General features: G+C 33.3%; 2 protein-coding genes across 3 annotated transcripts; one reads left to right on the top strand and one right to left on the bottom strand.

The window, feature by feature from the left end:
* Positions 1-3762: 3762 nt before the first annotated feature.
* Positions 3763-7533, top strand: LOC112518656 (floral homeotic protein APETALA 2-like). Of its 2 annotated transcripts, XM_025126434.1 has the most exons (10): positions 3763-4591; positions 5005-5030; positions 5118-5148; positions 5231-5318; positions 5411-5556; positions 5733-5777; positions 5884-5987; positions 6086-6216; positions 6572-6679; positions 7082-7533. In XM_025126434.1, exons 1-10 carry the CDS (start codon positions 4011-4013, stop codon positions 7352-7354), a joined length of 1533 nt encoding a protein of 510 aa, XP_024982202.1. In that variant the 5' UTR covers positions 3763-4010; the 3' UTR covers positions 7355-7533. The 2 variants fall into 2 exon arrangements, with proteins under 2 accessions (XP_024982202.1, XP_024982210.1); XM_025126442.1 differs by lacking the exon at positions 5733-5777.
* A 394-nt stretch (positions 7534-7927) lies between these two features.
* Positions 7928-16787, bottom strand: LOC112524835. The gene is made up of 11 exons (XM_025134787.1): positions 16746-16787; positions 16270-16369; positions 13814-13941; positions 13582-13732; positions 13280-13389; positions 12092-12320; positions 11905-11996; positions 11246-11384; positions 9964-11056; positions 9404-9502; positions 7928-8524 (listed from the first exon to the last, which is right to left on the bottom strand). Exons 2-11 carry the CDS (start codon positions 16360-16362, stop codon positions 7971-7973), a joined length of 2688 nt encoding a protein of 895 aa, XP_024990555.1. The 5' UTR covers positions 16363-16369; positions 16746-16787; the 3' UTR covers positions 7928-7970.
* Positions 16788-18909: the final 2122 nt, after the last annotated feature.

The following is an 18909-nucleotide window of genomic DNA, read 5'->3' as shown; positions in this document are numbered from 1 at the left end:
ATATATTTTAGTTTTAAGTAAAATAAATTTGATCAATAATCTTTTTTAATTTGAGATATCATATACGGAATATTTTTATTTTTAATTAAAAAAATATAATCTGTAATACTTTTTAAAATCTTTTTTTTTTGTTTTTTAATTTGGAAAATCACTGACAAAATATTTTTTATTTTTAATCAAAATATATTTCATCCATATTTTTTTTAAATGTAGGTACTTTTTTGGTATATTTGTTTCATTTTATATATGTAATTATTTTTTTGGTTCAAAAAATGTTTAGAGACTTAATCGCTGAAAATATGAAAGTTCATTGACTTTTTTTTCCATGTTTCCCCTTTATTTTATCACATTAATCAGTTTTATAGGTTATAAGGATGTATCTAACATGTTCTAAAAAATCCAAGAATTTATTTAACAGGTTTTTTGAATGTCAAAAGACTTATTTGTTTCTAAAAATTGTCTAAGAACTTAATCATTCTAAACACTAAAATACATTAAGTTTTTTTTTAGATTTTTTCCCCGATAGACATAATAATAGAACAAAGAATTAATGCTGTTATTGATTGCAATATGACCTAAAAAATCAACATATTCATATTTGAAAAATTATATATAAAATTATGAATAAATCAAAAAATATAATTGAAGAGTAATAATAAAGTCAAATGCAAAAATCATAGAAATGAGCATTTAAAAGGCTATCTCTTCACCCACTCGGTGGGCCATGGATCATAAAATCATTTCCACATTTTTAAATAAAACCTTGGATTCTTTCCATTTATGGTGAGGGACATATTCTACCTTCCAAATATCTCTTTTCATGCTTTTTTACTTTTTAACCAATTATTATTATTATCTTTTAGAATGTAAAATAAATTACATCTGTTTTTTTTATATTTTATCTGTGGACAGGCAAGAGATAATCTAACGAACTAAAACATCTTAGTAGCTAGAGGATGCTTTCAGTAGTTATCCGCTTTACACTTGGCTACCCAACGTTTACCGTGCGATTGCCTTGCTTAATATTAACTAAATAAACGAACAAATAAACATAAACACATAAATGAACAAAATTCTCAATTTGTGTTGATTCGTTAAGAAAATAAACTTATTGCGTTCGTTCGTTAAAATGTAAAACGAACACAAACCATTGTAAATGAAAAAAACAGTATTGTTATCCGTCATCCCTCCTTCCAGAAAACGTGAAAAAATTACCATGTGTTATCATCAATTATATTATACATAATTATCAATTATCTTTATTAAACTGGAAAAAAGTCCATCAATATATTGAAATAAACTAGAATATGGGTGCTCAAAATACCGACCAACCCGTCAACCGAACTCGAAAAAACTTAAAAAATCTCAACACGATATAACCCGACACATAGTTGATACAAAACTAGACCAAACCGCATCTATTGAGTTGGGTAATTTGAATCTAACCCAACTCAATATCTTTTGTATACTACAGATTTGATATAGTTGTCAAGTTCTTGATTAATATATGTAAATTATTTACTGAACATGTGATTATAGGTTTAGGTAAACTTGTATTTGATTGTGAACCATTAAGAGGGTCTAACCAAATAAAAGGGTCGGTACCCAACATCGGCTCTTATCAAATAGTTTACGATTTCTTAGATTATTTAATTTTAAAATGTAGAAATATATTTAATGTATTATTTAATTTTAAAATTTAGAAAAATTTGATTGGTCAACAGGAACCCCACTTGGAAGACCTTTTAAATGTATACCAAACTTTCATTCATGACTTTTTATACATGTGTTTTAATACAAGAAATCATGTATTTATGATGGAACTAATTTTTTAAATCTTGGTAATTACTCTTTTATATATATGTGTGTGTGAGAGAGAGAGTTATTATACAATGCTTTACATTTGTACAACCAATACAACTCAATCTCAACTCTCCATTTAATTTGATTAATATATAATTTCATAAAAGTTTTGATTATTTTCTTAATATAAAGTATTGATCATAATTAATGAACTTTAGTCATCTTCTATAAATATTCAAATCATAATAAATGAACTTTCATCATTTTTATAAATATCTCAATTAATTGGGTTGTATTGGTTGTACAAATGAATATGGTTGCATTTGAAATATATATATATATATATATATATATATAGAGAGAGAGAGAGATAGAGGTTGGTTATTATACAATCATTTACATTTGTTCAACCAATACAACCCAATCTCAACCGTCCATTTCATTTGATTAATATGTGATTTCATAGAAGTTTTTATTGTTTTCTTATATAAAGTATCGATCATAATTAATTAATCATATTCATCTTTCATGAATATTCAAATCATAATAAATAAACTCTCATCATTTCCATAAAATATCTCAATATATTGGGTTACATTGGTTGTACAAATGCAATAGATTATATTTGAACCAAACTCTCTCTCTCTCTCTCTCTCTATATATATATATAGGGTATATTTCAAATACAACCAAGTCCATTTGTACAACCAATGCAACCCAATTAATTGGAATTTTTATAGAAATGATGAGAGTTCATTTATTATGATTTGGATATTTATGAAAAATGAATAAGGTTAATTAATTATGATCAATATTTTATATTAGAAAACAATCAAACCTTTTATGAAATAACATATTCATCAAATTAAATGGACGATTGAGATTGAGTTGTATTGGTTGTACAAATGTAAATGATTGTATTATAACCAACATATGTATATATATATATATATATATATATATATATATATATATGATGTCATTAATCTTTTTAATCATGGTATTGTTTTTAGTTAACACAAGTTATCGCATTTACTAGTTGATTATTTTTTTTAAATTCACATGCAATAATGTTTTTTTAAAATTTATTTGCTAGTTAACATATTTTAATTTTCGATTTTAATTTATTAATTTAAATGATTGACCTTAAATAATATAATTAATTTCTCATAATTGTGGTTTTTAAATTTAGTTTAATTAACCACAATGGTGGTGCCTAATTGGTTTGAGCTTGACTCCAAATGTCACAAGTACCAGAAGGTCTCAGGTTCAAATTCAAGGAGGAACAAAAATCTCCTTGTGGCAACGTATGTTCAAATGCGATGACTCCGAGGTATCTGCAAAACAGGTAGTCATTCTAGGATTAGTCGGCTCAAGTTAATAAAAAAATTTGTTTAATTGTGTATTCAAAAGTAAATGAATTATATTTTTATAATTAATATTTAAATTGTTGAAATATTCATACTACATAAAATATTTATTAAATTTTAATGAATTTAATCATATAGAATGATAATTTAAAATACAAACATAAAATAATATTAAGCATGGCCAAAAATAAATTAAAATTAAATACAATAATACAAGTGAGATATTTAAAATGACTTGTGAATAAAAATATATTAAACATGGTAAATAAATTAATAAATTAAACACAATAATAGAACTGATATATTTATAAATTTAGAAAAATAAATTATTAAAATAAATTAGTGATTAAAAGGCCATTATATTTTGTGGAAATAAGCAGAGATAAATAAAATACAAATCACGTTTTTTTTTGTCCTTCCGGCTTCCATCCCCAACTCCTCTCCATCATCGCCAAAAATCCCAAAATCCCTGCAACCTGACAAACGATATCGTTTTATATATTCCCACAATAATAAGATTATCATCCCCTCTCTCTCTCTCTCTCTGTGCGATCTCCCCTGTCCGTTACACACGCACGCACTAAAAGTGTGTTTGTGTGTGAAAGCTATCTGGGGAGAAGTTTGTTATATTTCATCATCTCCGGTGTCTCTGTAGCGATCGTTCCGGTTTCCCTCCGTTTTTCTCTCTCACACACACTATGTAGCTTTCACTGTCTGTGATTCTTGATTCGATCGGAAAGTGAAATCCGGTACAGGGTAGAGTGAAATGATCCATGATGTTTGTTGATTGTGTGATCAGATAGCTCGAGTTTGTGTTTTCTGCGACAAGGATTGAAGATGTTGGATCTTAATGTTGATGTTGTTGTTATAAATAAGAATTGCGATCGAAGTAGTTTTGATACTAATGGTTGTATCGCTGTCAATAAGAATGTTCATGAAGATCGTCAATCGGAGATTCATTCCGGTACTTCAGTTTCCTCTGACGTACTCAACACCGACGAGGATAATCCTCTCGTCACCGACGATGTCGTTGATGATGAAGACTCTGTATCATACAGTGCTTTTGATAAGAGGTCTTTTCGTAATGATATCTTTAGTCAAACAGGAGAATCGAGGGAAAATTCAAATCGAGTTTCTGTCGGTTTGATTACGAGGCAATTTTTTCCTGTTGTTAGTTATTTGGAGTTGGAGGAGGAGTTAGGTTCTCCATTGATAAAAGCATCACCGTCGGCGACATCGGTGCTTGGGCTGGACTGGTTAAATCTCAAGGTTCCGGAAGCTGCGCCGATGCCACAGAACATGCAACCGCTGCCGCCACAGAAAGCAAGGAAAAGCCGGAGGGGACCGCCGTCCAAGAGTTCACAGTACCGTGGAGTAACGTTTTATCGTCGGACTGGTCGATGGGAATCGCATATTTGGTATGTTATTGTTCTTCTGTTCTTTTTTTAGCCTGTTTGTAACTTATAGCAATTCAAGTTTTGCCTATCATTGGTCTACATATCCTCCGTCTAATTTTGGAAGTTTTTAATGTTTCAAAAAGATTTCCTACTGGTTAATGATGGAGTTACCAAACTGCTTACTTAAAACTTTGCTCGATGTGCATCACTAGCTTGTACAGTACACTATGTCAATGCACATAATGCTTAATTCTGTCTCCAAGAACTCCATGTGCTATCCCTCCGAATTTGTTTTCTAACTGGAATCGGAATATTAGTTAGTAAGTTGTAGGGGTTCACTATAACTTGTAGATTGGCGATGATTCGAATGCTTCAAGCTTCTTGTCTCGTTTGATGATTTGAGAATCTTAAATAATCGCATTTCATCTTTTCAGGGATCGTGGAAAACAACTATATTTAGGTAAGCATCATGCTAGATTCCCTAATAATGTTGGAACTTACAAAATAGTTTCAATTTGATGTATTAATTCATGTGTGTCTGATACAGGTGGATTTGACACTTCCCATGCTGCAGCTAGGTGAGCATCTAATCAAATTTCGTGGTTTTGCTCTACGTTTTTGTTTTCCTGGTTTTGACTTCATTTGGAAATTAAAATCCAGAGCCTATGATCGGGCTGCAATCAAGTTCCGGGGAAATGATGCCGATATCAATTTCGATATAAGCGACTACGAGGAAGATATGACCCAGGTGGATACAATACAGATAGATGGGTTCTGGTGGTAGTACTTGTAAGGTCCATCATCGTCGGTTGGTTTAACTTATCTAAATGGGTGTAACAGGTGAAGAACTTGTCAAAAGAAGAATTCATTCATATACTGCGTCGGCAGAGCAATGGATTCTCAAGAGGAAGTTCAAGATACCGAGGAGTAACCCTTCACAAATGTGGTAGATGGGAGGCTCGCATGGGTCAGCTACTTGGGAAAAAGTAAGGAACCATTGCTAAGAGTATGTTATGTGATTTCCATGCAACATTCTGCAGATGCAATAAATACCGTAAAATTGCTAGTGTAATCTCATAGTTTAGATTCTCAAGATAAAATTTCATGGTAACTATGTTTAGGGGACCCTTTTTATCAATAAGATTACGATGCTTGGTTGCAGGTATGTTTACCTTGGATTATTCGACAATGAAGTAGAAGCTGCAAGGTTCTTGTAATTTTTATGATTACACTAGTCCTTATAACTGAATGCATTACACATTGGTTTCTAGTGTAAATCGTCCTACAAAATCTGCCTTCTTTTCTGAATCCAGGGCTTATGACAAAGCTGCCATTAAATGTAATGGAAGGGAAGCCGTCACCAACTTTGAGCCAAGCACTTATAGCACAGATATAAATTTGGAAGAAAGGGATGAAGGTACTATTGATTGCTTACAGCTCAGTGGTTTCCCTTCCTACGTATATTATTTTTCCAAATTGATGCAAGTATCTATTTGTTGATGTGTTCATATGCAGCAAATGGTCACAATCTTGATCTCAACCTAGGGGTTTCTCCCACTACAGCGGGCCCCGAGCGGAATCACAAGGTTCAGAACGTGGATGTGGGTTTTACAGCTTGTGAATTGTCTTCTGGGAAAAGACAAAAGGTGTGTGAAATGTCACCTCTGTTCTCTACTCTCCATTTTATTGGTCCTATCTTAATTCTCAGTTAAATGAGACCACAATCACATTGTCTACCATAAATAAGAATGTTGAATTTTGGTGAAACCGAATAGATTATTAGTATTTATAGAGTTCAAAGAGGTGCAGTTTTTGCTACTACTTTGTGGGACTAGGTTTTGTATCCAATAGTTGATACCTTTTTTAATGCTTCTCCATTCTAGCTGAAGGGAGGATACAACTTCAGACATATTCATATTTCTGGCGATTCATGTAGGAAAAGGTGTGTGCGAGCATACACATAATTTTACTGGTAACTAACTGATGGCTTTGCATTTTCAGGTTGGGGGTCTTGCTCCAACTTCTATTGGTGGACGATCCCACACAGCCGTACCGCACCACTATCCCGCATGGCCTAGCATGTATTCCGGTCATCCACCAAATTATGAGGTAATTATTCACCGCAAGTTCTGCATTGCTTCAATTAACTTTTTAACTAAACTATTTTATGATCTTAAATCTCCATTAATAATTACAAAGTAATATTGAGAACCCAAAACAGTTAGGACCATGAATAAATTAGTAGTTTTATGTTGGGAATTTCATGTAACATTTCAAAACAAAAATTGTTGCAATTTGTATAATAATGAACACCAGTTTCCTTTATTGACCTTTCATTAGATTATGTCTAATTCCCTTTGCAACGAGGTTAGTATAGCGAATTGCATGAACTACTTGTTTTGTCGTAAGCTCCATGTATTGGATTGAAATTAAGGATATTATTTGAAGTTAAAAAAGAGATGAGATGGGTAGGTTTCCATATGCTAAATTTATGATGATATTTATCAACAGGATATGGGGAGAGGAAAGGGATCTGCAGGCGTTGTTCCTTCGGCAGACGCAGCATGGCAAATGCAAATGCAAATGGCGACTAGCCATCATGTGGTTGTGCCTTTCCCCGTTGCCTCTACCGCAGCATCATCAGGATTCTCTTCTTTTACCAACTTCACAGACCCGCTTTTCTTATCCACTAAAAACATGCAGCAGCAGCAGCAGCAGAAGAAGAAGAACAAGATTACTTCCTTCAATCCAATGCCTCCTGCTGCTACTTCTTCCCAATATTAAACCGTTTAAAATTTGTTGAATAGACCTTTACTTCTCTATTTCATGGTTACCTGTGACTGCAAATTCTTGTAAACTTCTTCCTACCGACCTCACTGTTGCCATTCAATTCATAAGAGATACATGTAACTGTATGTTCTGAAACAAATCACTCGTATGAATTCCCCACCAACTTCAGCTTCAATTAGTTTCTATCAGTTCTTCATTGATCAGAAAACAATAGTAGTTATCCACCAAATAGAGTCAACAGTGTCATTCTTTAAAAAATAAGGTAGCATGAATCATGAAGTAATCCAGGTTCATTTCAAGTTTTATCAGCATGTTTGTAAAAAAGAACATTTTACCATGTACGATCATGGTGTAAAATTTACCTTAACCAAATCAACGATATCCTTCCAACGATTGAAGAGGAGCAACATCATTCTCTAGGCACCTGAAAGGTAGATAATGATGTGGCTCCAAAATCAAACACATAAAAAACTTGAAAAAATTAACTCAAACCACCACCACAACCATGTCAAATGACGAAACGCCCAAGAGGTCATCTTTCTCTATCTTCACATACACAAACAGATGGATGGAGTGTTCATTTCATTTCATCAAAACCAAACCAGAGAAGTTAGGAGGGTGAGTAATTTACATTCCAAATACACGGGTGTACATCGCCAGAACTGGGCATCTGGAACAAATAATCACTGTACCCAGGCAACAATTTGTCCAACCCTAATCTCTCATTCCTCTGGATTTGTTCTGCCAAGCCCACTTCACTTCTACTGTTAACTTGTTCAGCCTGCTGATACCCATTCGGCTGTGAGTACTGACGCTGGCTGTAACTCTGGTGGTGTTGATGCCTGGAAGAGAGATCACCATAATGATCATCCCACGAAGAAGGAATCTGGGGCGGCTGCTGTTGTTGCATGATGGAGGGAGTTCGAGAAAGTTGAGGATGCTCATGATAATGTTGTGTGGCAGACACAGATTGCTGTTGTTGCATCAAGCGCCAGAGTTTTGTCTCTTCATCAAAGGAGCTGGACCTCATGTTAAAAGACGATGATTTGCCTCGTTCAACAACCATTATGGCAGGATCGATAAGATCATCGCTACCATTGCTTAGATTCCCTATTGATGGTGTACGATAATGATTGTTTGGCAAAGATTTCTTCCCATAATTCCCTGAAATAATGATAGCAAGGAGATCTATTAGTTCAAAGCAAAAGGGAAGGATAATAATAATAATAATGCAGCAAGTGTCAGATCGTACACCCACCATAGTAAGCTTAGACGAATGAATATGGTTGGAAAAAAACAAAAGGTTGCCTTGCCATTAACAACTAACAAGTCCTAAAAACTACCCTTTTGCATTTCCAACAGCCATGTAAATATCAATTCCATTCTGGAATGTCCCATGAAAATTACATCAATTTTCGATGTTTTTAAGGTTTTCAACTTACATTACTTATTTGTCCCATGAAGAGGTGCTGATCAAGATTAAATCTTTCCCTAACCATTATTTCCTTTTCTTAGAAGATTATATTTTATTTAGTTTCTTAAGTTGCTATGATCTTTCGATTTTATTTCCTTTTAATGTGAGGGGTTGTTTTGACTTTAAAACTATTGAATAAAAATTCTGAATTTGAGTATGCTCAACTTCGTTCTCACTCGTCACAAAAGGTGACGACCTTTTGTGTGCCATGTCAACCTTATCCTAGGTGAACCCTTAGGTGGCAGTTAACCCTCAACGACCCTCCAACCCCATCTCAGTTAGTTAGAATGCATTCTTACATTAGACACCTTTTCCACTACATTTCAATCCTTAACGAGTTTTCAAACCTCTAGAGTTTCTGTGTTGCAGCGTGTGCTGCAACATAACCTGGCAAACAGTGGGTTGCCCTGTGTCACCTTTGTTTTATAATTATTGAATAGTATTTTAGACATTTGACAAAGTCGAACACTTTCTTTAATGTTGCAATTTCACAACACATGTAGAACTAGAACATAAAATAAAGAATAACAAATGTATGCATATAGAGAACGGGCAGAGAGATCACCTACCAGAACTGGCAGAAACAACCTTCTCGGTTCTCATGCACAAGGGAAACCCTGGAGGGGGTTTGGAGAATCCTGGCGGTATCAAGTTATGAGCACTGGATGCTTTCATTCAAAAAGTAGTAATTTAATAAGTAAACAATAAAGAAATAACATGAATATTCATATTTACACCAGATGAAATTGCAATCATAGAACCCCATACATAGATGATGCAGAACTTGTTTATTCTTATAACACATTTTATCTCATATCGTTGCACAAAAAGAACACTGAATAATTTTTATTCAGTCACAAAGCTAATGATCCAAAAGAGTGATAATAACTGGAAACCGAGAAGAGTGACTTGTTAACCCAGATATCAATGGTCCAGCATAGTTAAAAATCGCCAGTACTAGCAAATTATTTACCAACGAGAAGAACAAGCAGAAGCATGCATCAAGCTCCACAACCATAACATAGAAAGAGAACAAGAAAACGCCCTTTGAAAAACCAAGAAGCTTAACTTGTGGATAAAGATGTGCATCGATGTATGTAGTATGTATATATGAGTGTGATAGACATACCATGATGTTGGGGATAATAGATACTGTCCTGGTTCTCCCCAGAATCTTGAAAAGTAGAAAATTTCTCCAACTCTTGATTAGTATATCCCTGGTCATTTGCAAATGAAAATCTAGATTGATCACTATTTTGGAAGTTCCAGGAAGAGCCATGCCGCCCATCTTTCCCTTCAAACAATCCAGCTACAGTTCGAGGCAAGACCGAATCATCACACCCATCAAAATCCATAGATAATATATTGGATATTATACTGCTTTCAACATTAGCAGAATTTTCGTCATCATTCACAAGAGTATCATCATCAAGCCGTCTGAGGTGCTCTACTATTTCTTCATTGGAAAATGATTTGGAGCATCTATATATCCTATCTGATTTAGCCAAACTTTGAAATCTCTTCTCGTTGTATCCATCATTCACTACAGAATTTGTACATGTAGACAGTTTAGAGGCTTCATCTGCATCATTATTTACATTATTGCAATCTGCACCGTCGACATTTTGACTACTAGACTCCATATGCCACCAAGCATGACCACTATAGTTCTTAATCACGTCAGCAGGATAAGAAGGATTTAAGGAAGCCTTCTGACTTAAAGCTACAGAATCTATCCATCTCTGGTCACCAGAAGTTTGTGAATCTTCTCTCATAGGATTACATGGATTAAGCCGTACTTCTCTTCCAGAATCTAATGCCAAACCAGATTGTACTTTTCTAATGTTAGTGTCCTTAAGTGTTAGATCAGCTCGTTCTACTGAATGTAGTTTAGAAGCTTCCCTAAAAGGCTCACTATATAATTTGCTACCGGACAATCCATTAACGAAATGCCCAGAAGTTGATGATTTTGACGATACTAAATCTGAACTTTCAGCCTTGTCATGATTACTTCTATCTATGCACACAGAAGACATATCAGAACATAGGTTTAGCATCCGCCCTTCTGCAATCGAGTTCGTATCTTTATCTGAACCTGAATTACACGACCTTCCAACAATATCTACAAAAGATGTCATATGTTTGGATGATCTAACTATCCCATCCTTGTCCTTTGAACAGGGCAAGTGATCCCCAGAAGCTACTGCAGCATAAGCTACATCCTGAACAATGACATCAAAGCAAATAATTATGATCTTTATAGGAAATTCAAACCAATAAATTAGGTATTTGGACATTTTAAATCACAGGAGAAACTTGATTACAGCATCCCAAAGAACATATGTCCCTCTTTCTCTATAAATGGACAACTGACTTTGCCAGTCTGAAGGAATTAACAGAAAATATCTTACTTTCAGACCACTGCTAAAATAAGGTTCCTCGGCCGAAGCACTGCAGTTAATCAAGTGTTCATCTACCGGTGGTGGCAACATACTTCCTGCCCGTTTATGCAAATATTGGGTGGCACCAACAATTTCCTGAACTCTATTCCTGAAACAAAATGTTAGGCACGAGAGAATCAGTCAGCCCCAAGGATGATTAAAAACAAGCAAATATAGCATGGGTGATAATCAATATATAGGAGCCAAGGTGAGAAGGAAATCCCATTTTTACATATATTGGGAACCATTGCGGTCCATTTAATTTAATTAGTAAAAATCAATAATGAATAACAAAAAACTGTAGTATGAAGCTCACATGTTTACTAATTACAAACAATTAAACAAATAGAGAAAAGAGAAAGAACCAAGACTAGGGAGGACCTACAACAAATGACATCTCAAAGATAATGTTGATTTTACTAAAGACATTTGAGGCATACTCTCAGGGAAATCTTAGGTACCAAGTAAAATATATTGATGTCAACGCACTTTCCTGCCAGTTAAGAGGTTTTTTTTTTTGAACTGACAATAGATGGAACTTCAATCTCAGATGTTAATCAAATGTAAACACACAGCCTGTATAAACTATAATGAGACAACAGAGGAAATCAAACTTTTGCTTGTAATACCTAGTATGAACTGCAGCTATTTCATCTTTGCCAAAACTATCTACTTCAGCACCAATACTATGCAAATATAAACAACCAATATTGTTGCAGGGCTGACAAAAAAAAAACAGAATAAAATATTAGCTTTCCCAATGATTTACATAAAATTGGATTTTTGATGCACCATCATTGAGCATCTCATGCATACCATGTTCCTTAACCATGCATGACAGTACTTTGCTGTTCCAAATGATGCTCTGCAAAATATGAATTTTAAATGGCAATCAATATATACAATGGCAAGACAACAGCCCAGAAATACAAGTGAGAGGAATAAAAAGTTATGTACTTGCCTTAACAACCTACCATCCAGCACATAGCCATGCACAGATTGAATACATTGCACTGCCTCTTCCTCTTTCGAGTACGTAATATATCTGGGAGTACAGAATGGGAAAATTCATAATCAGACGCTAGACAATATATGAAAAAACATCCGAATTATGCAAGATAAAGCCCATTGGGCTCGATCTATCAAGATGCTAGTTAGCATATAGAAAGCACTAAAGAAATCATCAACTAAGGCAATGATGTCCTTAAGCAAAGAACAAACCAGAAGGCTATACAACCTCCATTAATGACTAGGTCATTATAATACTGTAAAAGAGATTTTGTAGCGCAAACATGAACAAGTAAGTAACTTAACATAGAATAAAATCAGAAATCACAAAAGAAAAAAAAACCAAAATTAAGGATCCATAACAAGTCTTGAAGGATGCAAAAAAGATTTTAGGCGTGCAAAGTTTGTGTTCATGGGCAGGTGCAGAAACATTGCCTCAGCAGCAAGATATGGGACTAAGAGGCTGGGAACATAGACAACCAAGAAAAAAAAATCAGAATTGCAATTCTTAAAAAGCCGATAACAGGAAGAAATATGCACCAAAGTAACATTAGTTTCCATCCAAAAATAAATGATAGTTTCCATGCAAACAAACGTTTCACACAAAAATAGATTTGGATATTACACATAAGTAGCCGCACATCCAAGTTATGCCAATGAACCTAGATGGAGCACTCGAGCAACGAAATAGAAAGATAAACCAAAAAGTAACACAATCAACAACATTGTTCCAGAAAGCAAAGAAGAAAGATTTCAGATTAGTGAACTGAAAGGAAATCAATAGGAATTGCATGTGATTATAGAAAAATGAGAGAAGCCAATAATAGATTTAATAAGGCTTAATCTCAACCCCTCTTTCTTGGTCCTCAACATAATAGGCTTTTGTCAACAAACATAGAGGTTTTCACAGCATAATTTGGCATCGAGGCTCCATTTTCCGAGAGAACAACCAATTCAGAAACAACTCTGATTTAAGTTTAAAGATGTGAAACTTACACACTACAAGTATCATTGACAAACTGTTGAACAGTCCCACCCGCCGTCCGAGAAAGGGAAACCTTGGTAACCTTCCCATATTGGCCAAAATAATCTTTTTGCTGCAATAACTGCACAAGACAAAAATAACTTAATAACAACAATGTACAGATAATTTTTTCTTGAGAGGAGGACTACTGCAGACCTATGAAACAAGAATAATCCTGCTCAAAAGGTATTGGCTGATCCCACAAGTAAAATTGGAAAACGACACAAAGAGAATATGAAGAAAAAAGAGAACGAAAGAGCTAACAGGCACGCACATCTTCATCAGCTAGACTAAGAGGTAACCCAATGATATACGCCATTTCTCGCTGAATCACTCGAACATTGCTAAGGTCCTTCCTTCCTTCATTTGGTTTTTGTTTTGCTTTTGGCTGCTTTTGTTTTCGACTAGAACAATTGGCAGCCACCCTATAACAAAACCGGATCTATGAGTCTCAGTATAAAACGTGGCAACGTAAAAAATAACAACATTGCAAAAAGTATTTCAACCTCTGAAAATTTGCTTCCAACCCTACAATTCTATCTTTATCATAAGGTGTGCGACATGCAGGACACCGTCCTTCTGTTGCATCTTTCTCTGCCATGTCCATTATGTGATGCCAACACCAAACACACACCTGCAATGACAAAGTATCCTAATAAATTAAAAACAGTAGGTGGTTTTTCACTTAGCATTCTCTTTAATTTACTTGGCCTCTATATATGCAAGAACCATCATCAAACAATATTCTTAACGAGCCTTCATGGACATCCATGCCTCAGGGGTGAGGCACAAGGGTGAAAAGAATTTGATCTTATGCCAGTGTTGTCTTTTATTAACAGTACAGTACACAGTCTTCTACTATGTATACTAAGATGAAACATGAAAATAAATGTTTTATCCTGTTGAGAAACTCTTAAGTCTTAACCACATAGTTGATTTTGCATCATGTAATAGATTGCAATGTCAAACATAGAAACACCAGAAACAGAGGTCTCAGTATGATGACTTCAATGAAACATGCTTCTTTGTCTTGCAATAGATCTTGATATAAAAAGAAAAAAAGACCAAAACCATTGGTAACAACTAATATCTAGCATCTCTATTTAGCCAATGCATTTTTTGTTCAGTTCGAGAAAAACTGACATCTCATATACCTGAACAGGGTGGATATAATGAGGGAAGTTTCTTAACACTGCAATAAAATAAGGAAAACTGAAAATGCCTATTATAGAACAGATTTGCCCGCAAAAACTTCATTTTCTTGGATTGCTAAATTTGGGTGAATCCAAACTAAAAATGAACTAAATTTGAAATAAAGCGAAATTTACTGAAGTATTATTCTTTATTTTCCGATCACTTGAGAAAAGAAAAATCTTGTTGTTTCTTCAACGTACCCTTTTGTTGAAGGTCGTTGGAGCTTTTCCTGGGAGTATGGCATGGGTTAAAAGTTCACGACCCATGGGTCTTCCACCTCCACGCGGCATTGTTCCATCAGAATTTTACTCCACGGGAAATGGAACAAAAAGTTGTTTAATTGGCCTATTTCTTTGTGTGTACCAGTTGAAGTATTTTAAGAAATGAACTGAGAAATCAATGCTTTCTCAGCAGGAGAGTAAAAACGCAAGAATCCTCTTTTTCTATAACATAACTTAATTGAGGTTTCTTCAGAACGTTCATTCGAGTCAAAGCAGACATATATGCAACAAGTATAAAATAAAACTCTTTGGGGGATCTTTTATATGTATCAAAATATACACAACTCAATTCAATAAAAAATCAGAAACAAATCGAAAATATCTCATAATAAACCATTTCGAAATAAGGAAATTCCCCCCTTTTTCTACTTGTTGGAATTGAGACTTTGGATTCAGATAGATCATATCTTGTAACTTTAGAAGCTTCATTTTATACATTTGTTCTCCGGCTCCATCTTCACAACATAACATTTTATCTCAAACTAAATGGAGTAAGTCGAAATGAAACATGAACAAAATATAAAATGGTGCAACCCAAAGCAAGCACACATAGTTGAACCTCCTAGCCTTCCACAACAAGAATTGCATCTCTCGACACACTCCTATCAAAAGCCAACTCGTTTTGTTCCCTATGTCAATCTTGGTCTACCTCTACTGCTCTGAACATCCGCTTCTTTGTACAAGTGTCATCTTCTTACTGATGAATTCAAGGGTCTATGTTGAAAATTACCAAACCACCTCAAACAGCACTGCCTTAGCTTCTCCCCAACATATGCCCCCCCCCCCCAACCTTTATATGCTAGTATTTATCCTATAAGTGTATGACTGATCGGCCATGCATCAATCTCAGTATTTGCATTTCTACTTGCACACTTTTGTGCATGTATGTTGGTGCCCCATCATTCTGTCCCGCAGTTTGTAGCATTTAACCACCATCCTATAAAAATTTGTCGGGACTTGTCTTAGCCCAAATTGGTATTGTTTTTTTCACATGAACATGAAGGTTGCTGTCGAGGAAAATTGTTTCTTCGAACCACCTTGAAGAACTTGCCATCACTGCCTCAAGGTGACTCGTTGTCTCAAAAGCCTTAAATACTAGTGATACATTTGTTACGGAAAGAATGATACCACACTGTTCTGACCTCATTCTATCTCAAAGGGAAAATGGGCATAAATTTTTGACGGTCCCAGTGCCGGAAATCAAACCAAAAGGGACTAGACATGGAACTTCGTTAAATGTGGAATGAAAGCCAGGTGTACGAGTATTTACGAACTCTTGAAAAACTCATAACTGATTGCCAACGTAATTTAGTAACAGTATCGCAGTAAACCTAATTGCTTCCATCCAAGATTGCATATTAATTATTTCAACAAAATAGCATGAGCCGTATTTAAAAGAGCAGGCAAGATAACCACATAAAACAACACAAAAGAACACCAAAAGAAACAACTTACGAAAATGAGATTTCTTAGACTAAAAACCAAACCTCATAACCACATTTGCAGGGCTTTAATTGTTGATCAGTCCAATCCATCTCTTCTGCACACAATGGACACCTCTTCTCTTCTTCGTTGCTCATGGTTCCTCTGGAGACACATCAACACCAACGAACTTTCAAAAGGATAACATAAAAGACAAAAAAACACAACAAGATTCTCCTTCTTCACAAGCACATGGACATACATTTGCTAACAAAACCCTAAATATCCCGAAAATAAGATGCACTAAACCCTCTCATTACAGATCAAATCCAAGAAATTACATTGCATTTCCAAGAAACTAACACCATCTTGCAATATAAATCTAACATGTCAAAAGCACAACATGTAGACATAAATAGACGCATTTAGTGACACATACATACACACATAAAATTTTGTTATAATGTACCAAATCAAAATGGAAACGGTTTGTTTGTAGAAATTCACAAACAGTTGCAGGAAAGAAATCAAAAAAACTTACAGTGATCGATTGAACGAATGATGTAGCAAATGGTTTGTGTACGACAGAGGCGAGAGAGATATTGAGAGAGAGGAAGACGCGAAGAACCAACTCAAGAGTACGGCACCAAGAATTGAAAACCACAGGATTGAGACGAGCTTTTTTGAGGATGGGCTTCCTTTTTATTATTTATTATTTTTATTTCATTTTTATATACGAAAAGTGTTGATTTTTCAATCGAAGTTTTTTTTTTTTTTTTTAATGTGAGAGTTTTTAGTAGTTTTATTAAGAGTCAGGGTTGTTTGACAGTTGTTGAATGATTTGGTGTAAAATGATTAAGTGATTATAATGATTGAGAGACTCTTATGATATAGTGCAGAATGAAATATAATTGTTTGGTAGTTGTTTACAATGAAATTATGATGTTGAATGGTTAAGGGAAGCCTATGATACAAATTCAATTCAGAGGGTTTTAGAATCATTAAGAGGTTGATTTTTTTTTTGCCAAACAAGATTCACCTCTTAACGATTCAGATGTTGCCTCTTAATGAAATTATTAAAAGTTAAACAAACGACTTGTTTGGTAGAAAAAAAAAAGTCAGCCTTTTAATGATTCTAAAACTCTCTGAATGATTTTGTATCATAAGTCTCCCTTAACCGTTCAGCACCCTAATTTCATTGTAAACAGTTACCAAACAATTATATTTCATTTTGTACTATATCATGAAAGTTTTTTTAATCATTCTGACCATTTAATCATTTTAAATCAAATCATTGTTAAATAGCCCGAAATCGAAGTAATAAAAATATATAAAAAATATACATATACCCATCAATTACATTCCATTTTAAAATAGATAATGTTACATTTATAAAAATAACATTTTTTTTTTCATTTCTCTCCCACCCAAAAATATAAAAATTCATTTTCTTTCCTTTCAGCCTCGATAATACAAATAAAAAATATTTTTTTCATTTCTTCCGTATCTTTTATTTTATTTTCTTTTAAAATTCAAGCGCTAAGGAAAAGTTTGGACAGAAAATTAAAATCATTAAAAGAACAGATGAAAATATATCAAATTAAAGGACGATAAAATGTTCGTTTATATATAGTATATCATAAATTATTTAGTAAAAACTTTTAAAAAACATTTTTATTTATTAAGTATAGTTTATTAATGCATATTATCTAAAATTCAAGAAAAATTGTATGTGTATACAACTTATTAAAACTCTATGTTTAAATTCGTGTAAATATAGGTGTCTCATTTTAAATATATATAAAATCTAAAATATATTTAGAATAATACATATCATCCATGTTTAGTCATTTTTTGTTTTATCTCAACTTCACCATTAATAAGATACTATAAGCGTACTCGCGCAATGCAGCGAGATACATCATGATTTTAATATTTCATTTTATTTTTTATCTCAGTCGATGTTATAATATGGCTTTATGTGATTTTGAGAAAACGATGATGTTTTTATTTTTGAATAAAATATATGCTTGAAGATATCATAAAATTTTGACAAAAATATATCGATATTAGTATCAAATTAACTATTTGAAATTCCTCATTTTTTTGTGTAATTTTTTAGTTCAATTTTTTTATAATTCAATTTATGTACAATAACGAAGTAATTTATATTTGGTTTAATAATATAATTTTTTTATAAAGATAATAATTATTTATTTTGTTGAAACTCGATAATTATTCTAATTATATTTTAGATTTTTAGATTTTAAAATGAGATGTTCATCCTCTATTTTATTATGTTTATCCGCAATTATTTATAAGAATTTAAACATCGAACTTTAATAAGTTGTACTTATGCATAATTACTTGTAATCTTGAATTTCAAGTAACATGCATCAATATACAGTACTTTATGCATAACAGAAATATATCGATATTCGTATCAAATTAACTATTTAAAATTCCTAATTTTTTGTGTTTTTTTTTAATTTAATTTTTTTATTATAATTTAATTTAGGTACAATAATGAAGTAAATTTGTATTTGGTTTAATAATATAATTTTCTAATAAAGACAATAATTAATTATTTTGTTAGAACTCGATAATTATCTTAATTATATTTTTTATTTTTTATATTTTAAAATAAGATGTTTATTCTCTATTTGATTATATTTATCCGCAATTAGTTATATGAATTCAAAAAT

Source organism: Cynara cardunculus, assembly GCF_001531365.2.
Source record: "Cynara cardunculus var. scolymus isolate 2C chromosome LG 1, CcrdV1, whole genome shotgun sequence".
Lineage (NCBI taxonomy): Eukaryota > Viridiplantae > Streptophyta > Magnoliopsida > Asterales > Asteraceae > Cynara > Cynara cardunculus.
The sequence above is the reverse complement of the archived record's forward strand: the minus strand, read 5'-3'. Positions and strand labels throughout refer to the sequence as shown.

Coding starts and splice junctions, on each gene's coding strand:
- LOC112524835 (XM_025134787.1), bottom strand. CDS start 16,362: ATGAGCAACGAAGAAGAGAAGAGGTGTCCATTGTGTGCAGAAGAGATG. Junction 13,942..16,269: donor CCTGCAAATGTGGTTATGAG/GTTTGGTTTTTA, acceptor TTGTCATTGCAG/GTGTGTGTTTGGTGTTGGCA. Junction 12,321..13,279: donor GTCAATGATACTTGTAGTGT/GTAAGTTTCACA, acceptor CTGTACTCCCAG/ATATATTACGTACTCGAAAG.
- LOC112518656 (XM_025126434.1), top strand. CDS start 4,011: ATGTTGGATCTTAATGTTGATGTTGTTGTTATAAATAAGAATTGCGAT. Junction 5,149..5,230: donor ACTTCCCATGCTGCAGCTAG/GTGAGCATCTAA, acceptor ATTAAAATCCAG/AGCCTATGATCGGGCTGCAA. Junction 6,217..6,571: donor CTTCTGGGAAAAGACAAAAG/GTGTGTGAAATG, acceptor TTGCATTTTCAG/GTTGGGGGTCTTGCTCCAAC.